Source organism: Tachyglossus aculeatus, chromosome 4 (genome assembly GCF_015852505.1).
Source record: "Tachyglossus aculeatus isolate mTacAcu1 chromosome 4, mTacAcu1.pri, whole genome shotgun sequence".
Lineage (NCBI taxonomy): Eukaryota > Metazoa > Chordata > Mammalia > Monotremata > Tachyglossidae > Tachyglossus > Tachyglossus aculeatus.
In genome coordinates, this window is record NC_052069.1 from 37,289,557 (window position 1) to 37,305,346 (window position 15,790).

The 15,790-nt window shown below is 45.9% G+C and overlaps 1 protein-coding gene across 1 annotated transcript in view; it reads right to left on the reverse strand.

Moving 5' to 3' along the window:
• LOC119927071 (vitellogenin-2-like) overlaps positions 1–15,790 on the reverse strand; it is a 119,076-nt gene that overhangs the window by 29,238 nt on the left and 74,048 nt on the right. The window contains exons 26-30 of the mRNA XM_038745613.1: positions 14,884–15,186; positions 9,266–9,472; positions 8,687–8,829; positions 4,496–4,634; positions 2,281–2,416 (exon numbers count right to left, since the gene is read on the reverse strand). Of these exons, the coding sequence (XP_038601541.1) occupies positions 2,281–2,416; positions 4,496–4,634; positions 8,687–8,829; positions 9,266–9,472; positions 14,884–15,186 (928 nt within the window). The remainder of the gene's footprint in view (positions 1–2,280; positions 2,417–4,495; positions 4,635–8,686; positions 8,830–9,265; positions 9,473–14,883; positions 15,187–15,790) is intronic.

Consider the following 15,790-nt stretch of genomic DNA (forward strand, 5'->3'; position numbering starts at 1 on the left):
AGACCCGAAACCTGGGAGTTAGAAGGACCTGGGTTCTAATCCTGGTTCCACCACTCGTCTGCTGCATGACCTTGGGCAAGCACTTCATTTTTCTGTACTTCAGTTTCCTCATCTGTAAAATGAGGATTAAATTCCACTCCCTCCTACTTAGACTGTGAGCCCCATGAGGGGCAGGGATTGTGTCTAAACTGATCAAATTGTACCTACCCAGGGCTTAGAACGGTGCTTGGGACGCAGTAAGCACTTAACAAATAATAATAATGGCATTTGTTAAGCGCTTACTATGTGCAAAGCACTGTTCTAAGTGCTGGGTGGGGGGGGGAAATAATAGTAATAATAATAATAATAATGACATTTATTAAGCACTTACTATGTGCAAAGCACTGTTCTAAGCACTGGGGAGGTTACAAGGTGATCAGGTTGTCCCACGGGGGGCTCACAGTCTTAATCCCCATTTTAAAGATGAGGTAACTGAGGCCCAGAGAAGTGAAGTGACTTGCCCAAAGTCACGCAGCTGACAAGTGGTGGAACCGGGATTAGAACCCATGACCTCTGGCTCCCAAGCCTGGGCTCTTTCCACTGAGCCACGCTGCTTCCCATGCTTATCAGTTCCTGAACCCCTAGAATAATGTTCTGCATGCAGTAGATGCTCCTTGAATGCCATTTTTGATGAATTTGTCATCATTATTTATTGACAATTCTGTATTAGAGAAGCAGCGTGGCTCAGTGGAAAGAGCCCGGGCTTGGGAGCCGGAGGTCATGGGTTCTAATCCTGGCTCCGCCACTTAGTCAATAACCCAGACGTTTCATAGGAAATGGAGTTTTTGTCTGAATTGTTTAGATAATTAGTACTAAGCACTTGAAACAGTGCTCTGCCCACGGTAAGCGATTAATAAACGCGATTGAAAGAAAGACAAGAGGAAAATCCGGCAATTTTGTCTGAATTGTTTAGATAATTGCTGGATTTTCCGCTTGTCTTTCTTTCAATCGTGTTTATTAATCGCTTACCGCGGGCAGAGCACTGTACCAAGTGCTTAGTACTAAGCACTTTGCTAGTGTAGATTAGCCCTACATCGATCTGGATGTTGGCACAAAGGATCTCCAGTCCATCTGAAAGCCGTCTTGGCATGATTAGAGAAGTCATGGGCCTGGTTTTGTACATATTTACTAATCTATTTATTTTATTAATGATACGTATATAGCTATAATTCTATTTATTCTGACGATTTTGACACCTGTCTACCTGTTTGGTTTTGTTCTCCGTCTCCCCCTTCTAGACTGTGAGCCCGTTGTTGGGTAAGGACCGTCTCTATATGTTGCCGACTTGTTCTTCCCAAGTGCTTAGTACAGCACTCTACAGTAAGCGCTCAATAAATACGATTGAATGAACGGACGAGAAACATGCAAATTGGCTCTAGTCCATTAGAAATCAATCAATCAATCAGTCGTATTTATTGAGCGCTTCCTGTGTGCAAATCCTCCTTCTCTTTTACCTGGAAAATGTTTATCGTAATGAGCAGTCTATAGCTATACTTTAGACTGTGTCCAACCCGATTTGCTTGTATCACCCCCCCGCCCCAAGCGTTTAGTGTAGTGCCTAGCCCATAGTAAGCACTTAACAAATACCACAGTTGTTATTGTTGTTATTTAGGTTGTTCCAAATAACTTATACATTCAATGAAAAATTCTTTGGTATAGGTAAAATATAGGCACTATATCCAAACCCCCAAAATGTTATCCATCTCAACCACGGTACTTGAAATTATCTTCTTGGAATTCCTTTTTAAAGAAATGATTTTAGTCTATCACTCTTCTGGCTTTGAAACTAATTTATAACCATAAAGCATTCTGAAAATGCAACACCCATCTAAACTATGCATCATCATCATCAATCGTATTTATTGAGCGCTTACTGTGTGCAGAGCACTGTACTAAGCGCTTAGGAAGTACAAGTTGGCAACATATAGAGACGGTCCCTACCCAACAGCGGGCTTACAGTCTAAAAGGGGGAGACAGAGAACAAAGCCAAACATACTAACAAAATAAAATAAATAGAATAGATATGTACAAGTAAAATAAATAGAGTAACAAATATGTACAAGCATATATATGCATATAGACAACAGTAAGGATATATATTTCTGACAATATCAAGGCCTTTACATTTCTGCTCCAATGAAAGTCACAAACTTGTCAAGAGTGAAAATATTTCCACAATGTCGGAGGATGAATTTGCAAAGCCGACAGCATCCCTGCCCAAGCATGTTACATCCCTGCTACCTTTAAGGTTCTCGACGAATAAAGACGGGGCTTCAGAGAAGAAGTTCCAGGGAGTTGATGGCTGAGTGGAAGGTGAAACTTGCGGTCCCACGGGGACTGAGAATGGGAGCCAAATGGCTCTGTCATACATGGTGAACTGGAAAGACAAGAGAAAAGAGACGAGAGCTTGTCATTCTGAAGAATATGGAAGACTAAGTAACGGCTATCCTGGGGCTGATTGGCAAGCTTGTTGGCCGTTTTCACATCCTTTGTTTCTCCTTCTTCCCCCTCCTGCCGCCTTCCTCAGATCCACCATTTTGCACTTTTGAAAGTCAGGGCAAGACTATCCCGGCTGACTAGTTTTTTAAAATTAGCCCATCTCTGGTTTCCTCTCTCCTCTGTCAATCAATCAATCAATCGTATTTATTGAGTGCTTACTGTATGCAGAGCACTGTACTAAGCACTTGGGAAGTACAAGTTGGCAACAAGACACCACTAAATCTTCTCATTTCCCCAGGTTTGCTGAGCTCTAGACCTCCACCCCACGATGACTCTGGATTTCTCTGGGCCCTCAAATCAATACTATTTCTTGAACCCCCACTGGCTCAGTGGAAAGAGCCCGGGATTGGGAGTCAGAGGTCATGGGCTCTAATCCCGACTCCGCTACTTGTCGGCTGTGTGACTTTGGGCAAGTCATTTCATCTCTCTGCAGAGAAGCAGCGTGGCTCGGTGGAAATAGCCCGGGCTTTGGAGTCGGAGGTTGTGGGTTCAAATCCCACTCCACCAGTTGTCCTCTGTGTGACTTTGGACAAGTCACTTCACTTCTCTGGGCCTCAGATCCCCCATCTGTAAAATGGGGATGAAGACTGTGAGCTCCCCGTGGGACAGCCTGATCACCTTGTAACCTCCCCAGCACTTAGAACAGTGCTTTGCACATAGTAAGCCCTTAATAAATGCCATTATTATTATTATTATTATTCTCTGGGCCTCAGTTTCCTCATCTGTAAAATGGGGATGAAGACTGTGAGCTCCACGTGGGACAACCTGATCACCTTGTATCTCCCCAGTGCTTAGAACAGTGCTTTGCACATAGTAAGTGCTTAACAAATACCATCATTATTATTATTATTATTATGTACAGCAGAGCAGCGGGCCAAACCCTTGTGGGAGCACAAAAGACATAGTAGTAATAATAATAATGATGATGATCACCATCAATCGTATTTATTGAGCGCTTACTGTGTGCAGAGCACTGTACTAAGCGCTTGGGAAGTACAAGTTGGCAACATATAGAGACGGTCCCTACCCAACAGTGGGATGATGGCATTTGTTAAGCGCTTACTATGTGCAAAGCACCGTTCTAAGCGCTGGGGGGGATGCAAGGTGATCAGGTTGTCCCACGTGGGGCTCACAGTCTTCATCCCCATTTTACAGATGAGGTAACTGAGGCGCGAGAAGTTAAGTGACTCGCCCAAGGTCACACAGCGGACATGTGGAGGAGTTGGGGTTCAAACTCACGACCTCTGACTCCAAAGCCCGAGCTCTTTCCACTGAGCCACGAATGATCCTTAGCCTCAAGGAGCTCATATTTTACTCTTTCACCACTCTCTCTCCGAATGGCCAAAATCTCCATTAACCTCCTTCCTGCTTGTCTTGTCTTATACCTCGAGTCATTTCCCACCCACGGCGACGACACGGACACGTCCGTCCCAGAACGTCCCGCTTTCCATCTGCAATCGTTCCGGCAGTGGATCCAGAGAGTTCTCTTGGTAAAAATCCAGAAGCGATTTGCCATCGCCGCCTTCCAGGCGATAAACTCGACTCTCCGCCCTCAACTCTCTCCCCTGCCGCCGCTGCCCAACGCGGGTGAGTTTTATTTTGTAGCAGATTCCCTGCCACTCGCTAGCCACCGGCCAAGCTAGGAATGGAATGGGCAGGCCTCTGCCTGACTGTCCCTCCCGTAGCCGTGACTGGAAAACTGGAAAATCCTGGAAACTCTCCAGGTGCGGCCCTGAGAAGGCCCTTTCCCGCTAGTTGAGCCTAAAACAGTCCACTGCATTTCCCCAGTCGTGTGACTCTTCCTTGAACAATTCCACCCCCACCCCATCTTCTCCATTCGCCTCGGGAGTTGGTTTTCAGTCTGTCTATTTAGGCTGGAAAGCCGCGGGAGGGAAACCCGATTTAAGGGACTCGGTGGGCCCAGGCTTCGTGAAGAATAAGAAGGTGATATATTTACATCAGGAAGTTTGATCACAACATCGGACGTTCTCGCGGAAGTTGCGGACACCACGAAAGTGGCCTGTCGAGACGGGTTTTTCCTTTCTTTCCCGTAGAATCCAAACATATACGCGAATCCTGGAAAGAATGGGTAAAACCTAGAAGAAATAAATGATTCGTTTTTCCAGTGACATACTAAGTTAAGTCCTATTGATATCAAAACACTCACATAATAAATGACAGGTGGATTTCCCATACATAGCAACAATTCCTTATGTTAATGGGGTATGAAAGAAGCAACACTCAGAATCGACAGAATATTATTATTATTATATTATATTATATATAATATTATAATTATAATAATTGCGGTATTGGTTAAGCACTTACTATGTGCCAAGCACTGTACTAAGCCTTCCCAGACTGAGCCCCCTCCTTCCTCTCCCCCTCCTCCCCCTCTCAGTGGAAAGAGCATGGACTTTGGAGTCAGAGGTCATGGGTTCAAATCCTGGCTCCGCCAATTGTCAGCTGTGTGACCTTGGGCAAGTTACTTCATTTCTCTGGGCCTCAGTTACCTCATCTGTAAAATGGGGATTAAAACTGTGAGCCCCCCGTGGGACAACCTGATCACCTTGTAACTTCCCCAGCGCTTAGAACAGTGCTTTGCACATAGTAAGCGCTTAATAAATGCCATCATTATTATTATTATTATCCACCCCGCCTTACCTCCTTCCCCTCCCCACAGCACCTGTATATATGTATATATGTTTATACGTATTTATTACTCTATTTATTTATTTATTTATTTTATTTGTACATATTTATTCTATTTATTTTATTTTGTTAATACATTTTGTTTTGTTCTCTTACTCCCCCTTCTAGACAGTGAGCCCACTGTTGGGTAAGGACCGTCTCTATATGTTGCCAACTTGGACTTCCCAAGCGCTTAGTACAGTGCTCTGCACACAGTAAGTGCTCAATAAATACGATTGAATGAATGAATGAATGAATGAAAGCGCTGGAGTGGGTACAAGCAAATCTGGTAGAACACAGTCCCTGTCCCACATGGGGCTCAGTCTCAATCCCCATTTCACAGATGAGGGAACCGAGGCACAGAGAAGTGAAGTGACTTGTCCAAGGTCGCACAGCAGACACGTGGTGGAGCTGGGATTAGAACCCAAAACCTTCTGACTCCCAGGTTGAGCCTCTTTGGGGGGCTCAAGAGGGTGGGAGAAAAATCAATCAATCAATCAATCAATCGTATTTATTGAACGCTTACTGTGTGCAGAGCACTGTATGAAGCGCTTGGGAAGTACAAGTCGGCAACACATAGAGAAGGTCCCTACCCAACAGTAAGGAGGTTATCCAGAAAAGAAAACAATTAATAATGTTGATTAAGCAGTTCCTCTGTGCTGAGCACTGTTCTAAGCATTTGGGAGAGTACAATACCACCCCTGCTCTCGAGGAGGTGACAATCTAGCGCAGGAGACAGACACTAAAATAAATTACAGATAAAGAGATGTGCTATGTGGTGCTTAGGGGATGAGTACTCAAGAAAATCAATCACATTTATTGAGCGATGAGTACTCAAGAAAATCAATTGTATTTATTGAGCGCTTACTGTGTGCAGAGCACTGTACTAAGTGCTTGGGAAGTACAAGTTGGCAACATATAGAGACGGTCCCTACCCAACAGTGGGCTCACAGTCTAGAGAGAAGCAGTGTGGCTTAGTGGAAAGAGCGGGAGTCAGAGGTCAATCAATCAATCAATCAATCGTATTTATTGAGCACTTACTGTGTGCAGAGCACTGTACTAAGCGCTTGGGAAGTACAAGTTGGCAACATATAGAGACGGCCCCTACCCAACAGTGGGCTCACAGTCTAGAGAGAAGCAGTGTGGCTTAGTGGAAAGAGCGGAGTCAGAGGTCATGGGTTCTAATCTCAGTTCCGCCACTTGTCAGCAGTGTGACTTTGGGCAGCTCACTTTACTTCTCTGGGCCTCAGTGACCTCACCTGTAAAATGGGGATTAAGACTGGGAGCTCCACGTGGGACAACCTGATCACCTTGTATCTCCCCCAGAACTTAGAACAGCGCTTAACAAAAACGGTCATTATTATTATTAGTTTTTAGGTGGCATAGAAGTGCTGAAGAGGCAGTAAGGGGAAATGAGAGTTAATTAGGGAAAGCCTCTTGGAGCAGGTGTGATTTTAGAAGGGCTTTGAAGACAAGCAGAAGAGTAGATTGTGGGAAATGTGAAGGAGGAGAGAGCTCCAAGGAGGAGGACACATGTGAACAAAAGGTCAAAGGTGAGAGAGGTCAATCATTATTCATTTAATTCATTCATTCAATCGTATTTATTGAGCACTAACTGCGTGCAGAGCACTGTACTAAGCGCTTGGGAGAGGACAATACAACCGAGTGAGTACAGTGCTTTGCAAACAGCGAGCACTAACTGCGTGCAGAGCACTGTACTAAGCGCTTGGGAGAGGACAATACAACCGAGTTAGTACAGTGCTTTGCAAACAGCGAGCGCTCAATAAATACGATTTAATGAGTTAGTAGACATGTTCCCTGCCCACAAGGAGCTTACAGGCTAGAGGGGAGAGACTTGAAAAATGCACACTAAGGTCACTTGAGAGGAGCCAATCGTGAGAGCTGGGTTGTAGTGGGAGAGGAGCCAGGATAAGTAGAAGGGAGAGAATTTACTGAGGTTGTTAAGGGAGAGAATTTCCTGAGGACCTTAAAGTCGAAAACTGAAACAAACCTTTAAACCTTTAAACAGAGAAGCAGCTTGGCTCAGTGAAAAGCGCATGGGTTTTGGAGTCAGAGCCCATGGGCTTGAATCCCAGCTCTGCCACTTATCAGCTGTGTGACTTAGGGCAAGTCACTTCACTTCTCTGTGCCTCAGTTCCCTCATCTGTACAATGGGGATTAAGACTGGGAGCCCCCCCGTGGGACAACCTGATCTCCTTGTAACCTCCCCAGTGCTTTGAACAGTGCTTGGCACATAGTAAGTGCTTAATAAATGCCATTATTATTATGACTATTATCATTGTTAAAAAGGACCCAGATTGGATCCTTTTACATTAGCAAAGATGAAATGGGAGTTGATTACAGTTTCTAGACTGTGAGCCCACTGTTGGGTAGGGACCGTCTCTATATGTTGCCAACTTGTACTTCCCAAGCACTTAGTGCAGTACAGTAAGCGCTCAATAAATACGATTGAAAGAATGGATGAATTACTTTGGGATGCTGTAATACATGTCCCTGTTTGCCCCTCTGCTGGTTTTCCTTTTTTAAAAAAATGTATGGAATTTGTGAAGCACCCACTATGTGCCAGGCACTGTACTGAACACTGGGGTAGAGACAAGCTAATCAAACTGGGCACAGTCCATGCCCCATGTGGGGCTCACAGTCTTAATCCATATTTTACCGCTAAGGTAACAGAGGCACAGAGTTAAGTGACTTGTCCAAGGTCACCCAGCAGACAGAGTGGTGAAGTCAGGATTAAAATCTAGGTCAGCTGACTCCTGGGCCTGTGCTTTTTCAACTAGGCCACTCTGCTTACCTCCTTCCCTTCCCCATAGCACCTATATATATGTATATATGTTTGTACATATTTATTACTCTATTTATTTATTTATTTTACTTGTACATATCTATTCTATTTATTTTATTTTGTTAGTATGTTTGGTTTTGTTCTCTGTCTCCCCCTTCTAGACTGTGAGCCCACGGTTGGGTAGGGACTGTCTCTATATGTTGCCAACTTGTACTTCCCAAGCGCTTAGTACAGTGCTCTGCACACAGTAAGCGCTCAATAAATACGATTGATTGATTGATTGGTGGGATAGTTTCTGGGAGAGTGGGTGGGTTTCACCCCTTGCCTAATGGGAAGCAAAAATGGCACGGGGGGATGGTTTGTCTTCAAAATGTCAGAAAGTTGGGATAGCTCTTGGTTGAGAGAAATACGAGCTGAAGTAACAGAGAAATGGTGACGGAAGCGTGATTGCAGAAGGTGAGAGAAATAAAATATGAGCTAAGGAGCAGAGAAATGGTGATGGAAGTGTGATTGCAGAGGGATTTTCTAAATCCTCTAGACTGTAAGCTTGTGGCGGACAGGGGACGTGTCTGCCAACTCTATTATACCGTACTCCCCCAAGTGTTTAGTACATACTTAGTGGTTTAGAGAGGAGTGAAACGGAAAGCTCACCAATTTGCAGCCTTTCGGATCCGGGAGGAGACTTTGGGCCATTCTGCTTTGACTTGCAGAGCGGGGTGGTCAGCAAACCGCCCGGTCACAACCTTGGTAGCCACTTTATACTGCCGGCAGTTCTGACCCCACTTCAGAGACGCCTGCATCGGGCAAGAAATGGCAGTTTGAGACGTGAACGGCAAAGCCTAAAGAGCTAGAATCGTTGGGCCACAGAACAGCTGGTCATCTGTCCAGCTGCTGGCAGATAAATTGCTTCTCCACCCCCTCCCCAGCACACCCCAAGTACAGGGTTTTTTTTCGGTAATTTGTCACCTCTCCGGGCAACGTAAGATAGGGTTTTCGGACCCAGGCAGTCGAGAAGTTCTTCTTCCTTGAATCCACACCCAAATCTCTCCAGTGACGGGGGCATAATAAGACTGTAAGCCCAATGTTGGGTAGGGACTGTCTCTATATGTTGCCAATTTGTACTTCCCAAGGGCTTAGTACAGTGCTCTGCACATAGTAAGCGCTCAATAAATATGATTGATTGATTGATTGATTGATCCCTGGCCAGGCTAAAGCTGAGCTGCCTCTTACCGCTGCCTTATGGGTGTTAACAACTGAAGCCTCGGCGCAGAACTTCCACTTGCTGGCGGCGGAGATGCTGGAGAAAAATAACTGCATCCTGGGTTTGGAGGAGTCTGTGTACATCATGAACTGGTAACCAGCCTGCTTCTTGTCGCTTCGGAAAGCGCGAAAGACAACAGCCATTGCTGGGGGGTGACTGTCTCCCAGGAATTTAGGCTGAAAGGAACCAGGAACAATATTTAAGATCATCATTCATTCATGCATTCATTCATTCAATTGTATTTATTGAGCGCTTACTGTGTGCTAAGTGCTTGGGAAGTACAAGCTGGCAACATATAGAGACGGTCCCTACCCAACAGCGGGCTCGCAGTCTAGAAGCGGGAGACAGAGAACAAAACAAAACTTATTAACAAAATAAAATAAATAGAATATGTACAAGTAAAATAGAGTAATAAATACGTACAAACATATATACATATATACAGGTGCTGTGGGGAAGGGAAGGAGTTAAGGCGGGGGGGATGGAGGCCCTACTGAGAGCTCACCTCCTCCAGGAGGCCTTCCCAGACTGAGCCCCTTTCTTCCTCTCCCCCTCGTCCCCTCTCCATCCCCCGCATCTTACCTCCTTCCCTTCCCCACAGCACCTGTATATAAGTATATATGTTTGTACATATTTATTACTCTATTTATTTATTTATTTTACTTGTGCATATCTATTCTATTTATTTTATTTTGTTAGTATGTTTGGTTTTGTTCTCTGTCTCCCCCTTTTAGACTGTGAGCCCACTGCTGGATATGGACTGTCTCTATATGTTACCAACTTGTACTTCCCAAGCGCTTAGTACAGTGTTCTGCACAGAGTAAGTGCTCAATAAATACGATTGATGATGGTGATGATGATGGAGAGGGGGAGGAAGGCGACCTGTGACCACTGGACACTCGATATTCGTCCTACTCCCAACTCTACAGCACTTGTGGACATAGCTTTAAATTATATATTATAAATGACTTATTTATTCATATTAATGTCTGTCTCCTCCTCTAGACTGTAAGCTTGATATGTGTCTACTAATTTTGCTGTATTGTACTCCCCCAAGCACTTAGTACAGTGCTCTGCACATAGTAAGCACTCAATAAATATGATTGATTGATCTAGGCCATATCTTGAGGCTCATTAAAGACAAGGCCTAATAATATATGTCAAATTCATTACAGTAACAGTGAGTCTTTTTTAAATGATTGATCAAAGGTAAAAAAAAACCCTAGAAATTAGATATGATTAGAACTTGTTGATTGATTTTTTTTTTTCCCTGAAGAAAACCAAAGGCTACTGTAGCAGGAAAACCATAAAGCAAAACTCAGAATATTTTCTTCTAAAATACTGTGTTGAAAGCCAAAGTCACTTTTTTCAAAACAATAGGCCCATTGACCCACGTCAGTGAACATATGCTTCCACTTTCCCCTACTTCAATTTTTTTTAAATAATACTTGTTAAGCAATTACCATGAGCCAGGAACTGAACTAAGTGCTAGTGTAGATACAATCTAATTAAGTTGGTCATGGGTTCTAGTTCCGGCTCAGCCACTTGTCAGCTGTGTGACTTTGGGCAAGTCACTTCACTTCTCTGGGCCTCAGTTCCCTCATCTGTAAAATGGGGATGAAGACTGTGAGCCCCCCGTGGGACAACCTGATCACCTTGTGTCCCCCCAGTGCTTAGAACAGTGCTTTGCATAGTAAGCGCTTAACAAATACCATCATTAGTATTGTTATTATTATGAAATGGATACAGTCCTTGGCTCACAGTCATAATGCCTATTTTACAGATGAAATAACTGAGGCACAGAAAAGTTTAGTGACTTGCCTACGGTGACTCCGCAGACAAGTAGTGGAGTTGGAATTAGAACTCAGGTCCTTTTGACTTCCAGGGCAGTGCTTTAACTGAGAGAAAGGTGAGGGTGGAGAGAGCTAAGATTACCCCTTTCTTCCGAAAGCCTGCAGGTTGTTCACATATATTAATCTCATTTCACTCCATGAGGTCTCCTAGCTCCTGGAGATATTATCCCTGTTTTATAATGGGGAAACTGAGGCCCTACAGTTCTCAGGGAGTCTCTCCATGGGTTATCAGGGGCCCAAAATGGTCTTCTCAACAGTATCTCTCATCTTGTTTTGACTTTTCATCACCTCTTCCCTCTAAACTGCAAGTTTGGGTCGGGCAGGGGTGTTCTGGGATGAGGTGAAAGATGATTCATTCATTCATTCAATCATATTTATTGAGTGCTTACTGTGTGCAGAGCACTGTACTAAGCGCTTGGAAAGTACAAGTTGACAACATATAGAGATGGTCCCTACCCAACAGCGGGCTCACAGTCTAGACAGGGGAGACAGACAACAAAACAAAACATATTAACAAAATAAAATAAATAGAATAAGTTTGTACAAGTAAAATAAATAGAGTAATAAATATGTACAAATATATATACATATATACAGGTGCTGTGGGGAGAGGAAGGAGGTAAGGCGGGGGATGGGGAGGGGGATGAGGGGGAGAGGAAGGAGGGGGCTCAGTCTGGGAAGGCCTACTGGAGGAGGTGAGCTCTCCATAGGGTTTTGAAGGGAGGAAAAGAGCTAGCTTGGTGGATGTGTGGAGGGAGGGCATTCCGGGCCAGGGGGAGGACGTGGGCTGGGGGTCGACAGTGGGACAGGAGAGAACGAGGCCCAGTGAGGAGGTTAGTGGCAGAGGAGCAGAGGGTGCGGGCTGGGCTGGAGAAGGAAAGAAGGGAGGTGAGGTAGGAGGGGGCGAGGTGATGGAGGTGATGGACTTGAAGCCGAGAGTGAGGAGTTTTTGCTTGATGCATAGGTTGACTGGTAGCCACTGGAGTTATTTGAGGAGGGGAATAACATGCCCAGAGCGTTTCTGCACAAAGATGATCTGCACAGCAGCGTGAAGTATAGACTGAAGTGGGGAGAGACAGGAGGATGGGAGATCAGAGAGGAGGCCGATGCAGTAATCCTGTTGGGATAGGATGAGAGATTGAACGAGCAGGGTAGCGGTTTAGATGGAGAGGAAAGGGCGGATCTTGGCGATGTTGTGGAGGTGAGACCGGCAGGTTTCGGTGATGGATTGGATGTGAGGGGTGAACGAGAGAGCGGAGTCGAGGATGACACCAAGTTTGCGGGCTTGTGAGACGGGAAGGATGGTAGTGCCGTCAACAGTGATGGGAAAGTCAGGGAGAGGGCAGGATTTGGGAGGGAAGGCAAGGAGTTCAGTCTTGGACATGTTGAGTTTTAGGTGGCAGGCAGACATCCAGATGGAGATGTCCTGAAGGCAGGAGGAGACACAAGCCTGAAGGGAGGGAGAGAGAGCAGGGGCAGAGATGTAGATTTGGGTGTCATCAGCGTAGAGATGATAGTTGAAGTCGCGGGAGCGAATGAGGTCACCAAGGGAGTGAGTGTAGATCGAGAACAGAAGGGGACCAAGAACTGATCCTTGAGGAACCCCCACATTAAGGGGATGGGAGGGGGAGGAGGAGCCTGCAAAAGAGACTGAGAATGAATGGCCGGAGAGATAAGAGGAGAACCAGGAGAGGATGGAGTCTGGGAAGCCAAGGTTGGATAGCGTGTTGAGAAGAAGGGGGTGGTCCACAGTGTCGAAGGCAGCTGAGATGTCGAGGAGGATTAGGACAGAGTATGAGCCGTTGGATTTGGCAAGCAGGAGGTCATTGGTGACCTTTGAGAGGGCAGTTTCCATGGAACGTAGGGGACAGAAGCCAGATTGGAGGGGGTCAAGGAGAGAGTTGGCGTTGAGGAATTTGAGGCAGCACACGTAGACGACTCATTTCAGGAGTTTGGAAAGGAATGGTAGGAGGGATATGGGGCGATAACTAGAAGGTGAGGTGGGGTCAAGAGAGGGGTTTTTTAGGATGGAAGAGACATGGGCATGTTTGAAGGCAGAGGGGAAGGAACCAGCGGAGAATGAGTGGTTGAAGATGGAAGTTAAGGAGGGGAGGAGGGATGGAGCGAGAGATTTCATAGGATGAGAGGGAATGGGGTCAGAAGCACAGGTGGCCAGAGTAGCACTTGGGAGGAGGGAGGAGAGCTCCTCTGAGGATACTGCTGGGAAGGATGGGAGAGTAGCAGAGAGGGTTGAGAGCCGGGGGGTTGGAGAATGGGGTGGAGTTACAATACTACTAATAAGAATGATACTTATTAAGTGCTTACTATGTGCCAGGCACTGTATTAAGCGATGGGGTGGATACAAGCAAATCAGGTTGGACACAGTCTCTGTCCCACATGGGGCCCAGTCTCAATCCCCATTTTCTAGATGAGGTCACTGAGGCGCAGAGAAGTGAAGTGACTTGCCCAAGGCCCCACGGCAGAAAAGTGGCAGAGCTGGGATTAGAATCCATGACCTTCCAAATCCCAGGCCTAGGCTCTATCCACTAATCTATGCTCCTTCCCTGTGATAATAATACCTCTCCCCCTTCTAGACTGTGAGCCCATTGTTGGGTAGGGACAGTCTCTATCTGTTGCCGATTTGTACTTCCCAAGAGCTTGGTATAGTGCTCTGCACACAGTAAGCGCTCAATAAATACAATTGAATGAATGAATGAATAATAACAGTATTATTATTATTATTGTGATTAAGGTGATGAACTGTGACCCAGAACGTCCCTAGGCTTCCACAGCCCGGAAGACCTACCTGGCTGCTAATGGGGCTGTTGTAATAATAATGATGGTATTTATTAAGTGCTTACTATGTGCGAAGCACTGTTCTAAGTGCTGCGGGGGGATACAAGGTGATCAGGTTGTCCCACGTAGGGCTCACAGTCTTAATCCCCACTTTCCAGATGAGGGAACTGAGGCACCGAGAAGTGAAGTGACTTACCCAAAGTCACACAGCTGCCAAGTGGCGGAGCCGGGATCAGAACCCATGACCTCTGACTCCCAAGCCTGGGCCCTTTCCATTGAGCCACGCTGCTTCTCTACAGCCCGGAAGGCCTACCTGATTGCTAACGGGGCTGTTGTAATAATAATGATGGTATTTGTTAAGCATTTACTATGTGCGAAGCACTGTTCCAAGCACTGGGGGGGATACAAGGTGATCAGGTTGTCCCACGTGGGGCTCACAGTCTTAATCCCCATTTTCCAGATGAGGGAACTGAGGCACTGAGAAGTGAAGCGACTTGCCCAAATTCACACAGCACGCAAGTGGCGGAGCCGGGATCAGAACCCATGACCTCTGACTCCCAAGCCTGGGCTCTTTCCACTGAGCCACGCTGCTTCTCTAACAGTAATAGTAGAGAAGTAAACACTTAGAGAAGCAGCGTGGCTCAGTGGAAAGAGCAGGGGCTTTGGAGTTAGAGGTGGTGGGTTCAAATTCCAGCTCCGTCAGCTGTGTGACTTTGGGCAAGTCACTTCACTTCTCTGGGCCTCAGTTCCCCCATCTGTAAAATGGGGATTAAAACTGTGAGCCCCCCCGCATGGGTCAACCTGATCACCTTGTAACCTCCCCAGAGCTTAGAACAGTGCTTGGCACACAGTAAGCGCTTAACAAATACCATCACTATTATTAGTAGTAGTAAACGCTATTTTGTAATAGCGTACGTTCGGCTGGGCAAAGGACTGACCTGAGATTTTTCTTCTTTGCTGCCTTCTGAAGAAGCGGAACTAGAACGGCTACTGCTGCTGTGGCTACTGCTGCTGCGGCTACTGCTGCTGTGGCTACTGCTGTGGCTACTGCTGCTGCTGCTGCTGCTGCTGCTGCTGCTGCTGTGGCTACTGCTGCTGTGGCTACTGCTGCTGTGGCTACTGCTGTGGCTACTGCTGCTGCTGCTCTTCCTGCTGCTGTTCTTGCTGCTGCTGCTGCTGCTGCTGCTGCCATGGCTACCCTTTTTACTGCCCATGCGTTCCCCACTCTTCTTTTTGGGAACCTGAAATTAAAAAAAAAAAAAAAATCGCCCCATCAAGTCACACGAATTAAAAACCTTCCCAGAGCTAGCAGGAAGAGTTCATGGAAGTCTGGGCCGGAGATTCACTTTATCCAGGGTCCTCCAACGCCGTTCCCCATTTTCTCTTCATCCTTTTTTTTTTTTCCTGTTCCATTTGTGAATTCACATTCTATTTCTTCTGCCGGCAAGCTCGGTGAGGTGTTGCCCACATTTAAGCAAGTACTTTTAGCCATTGTTCAACGCATACTTTATCTCCTTAAAAGAGAATTCTCTTGTTTCCATGTTTTTCCATAGAGAGGCAGCGTGGCTCAGTGGAAAGAGCCTGGGCTTTGGAGCTAGAGGTCGTGGGTTCAAATCCCGGGTCTGCCAATTGTCAGCTGTGTGACTTTGGGCAAGTCACTTCACTTCTCTGTGCCTCAGTTACCTCAACTGTAAAATGGGGGTTTAAGACTGTGAGCTCCCTGTGGGACAACCTGATCACCTTGTAACCTCTCCAGCACTTAAAACTGCTTTGCACATAGTAAGCACTTAATAAATGCCGTTATTATTATTATTATTATTATACCCTTTATAGGTCAAAGGCAGG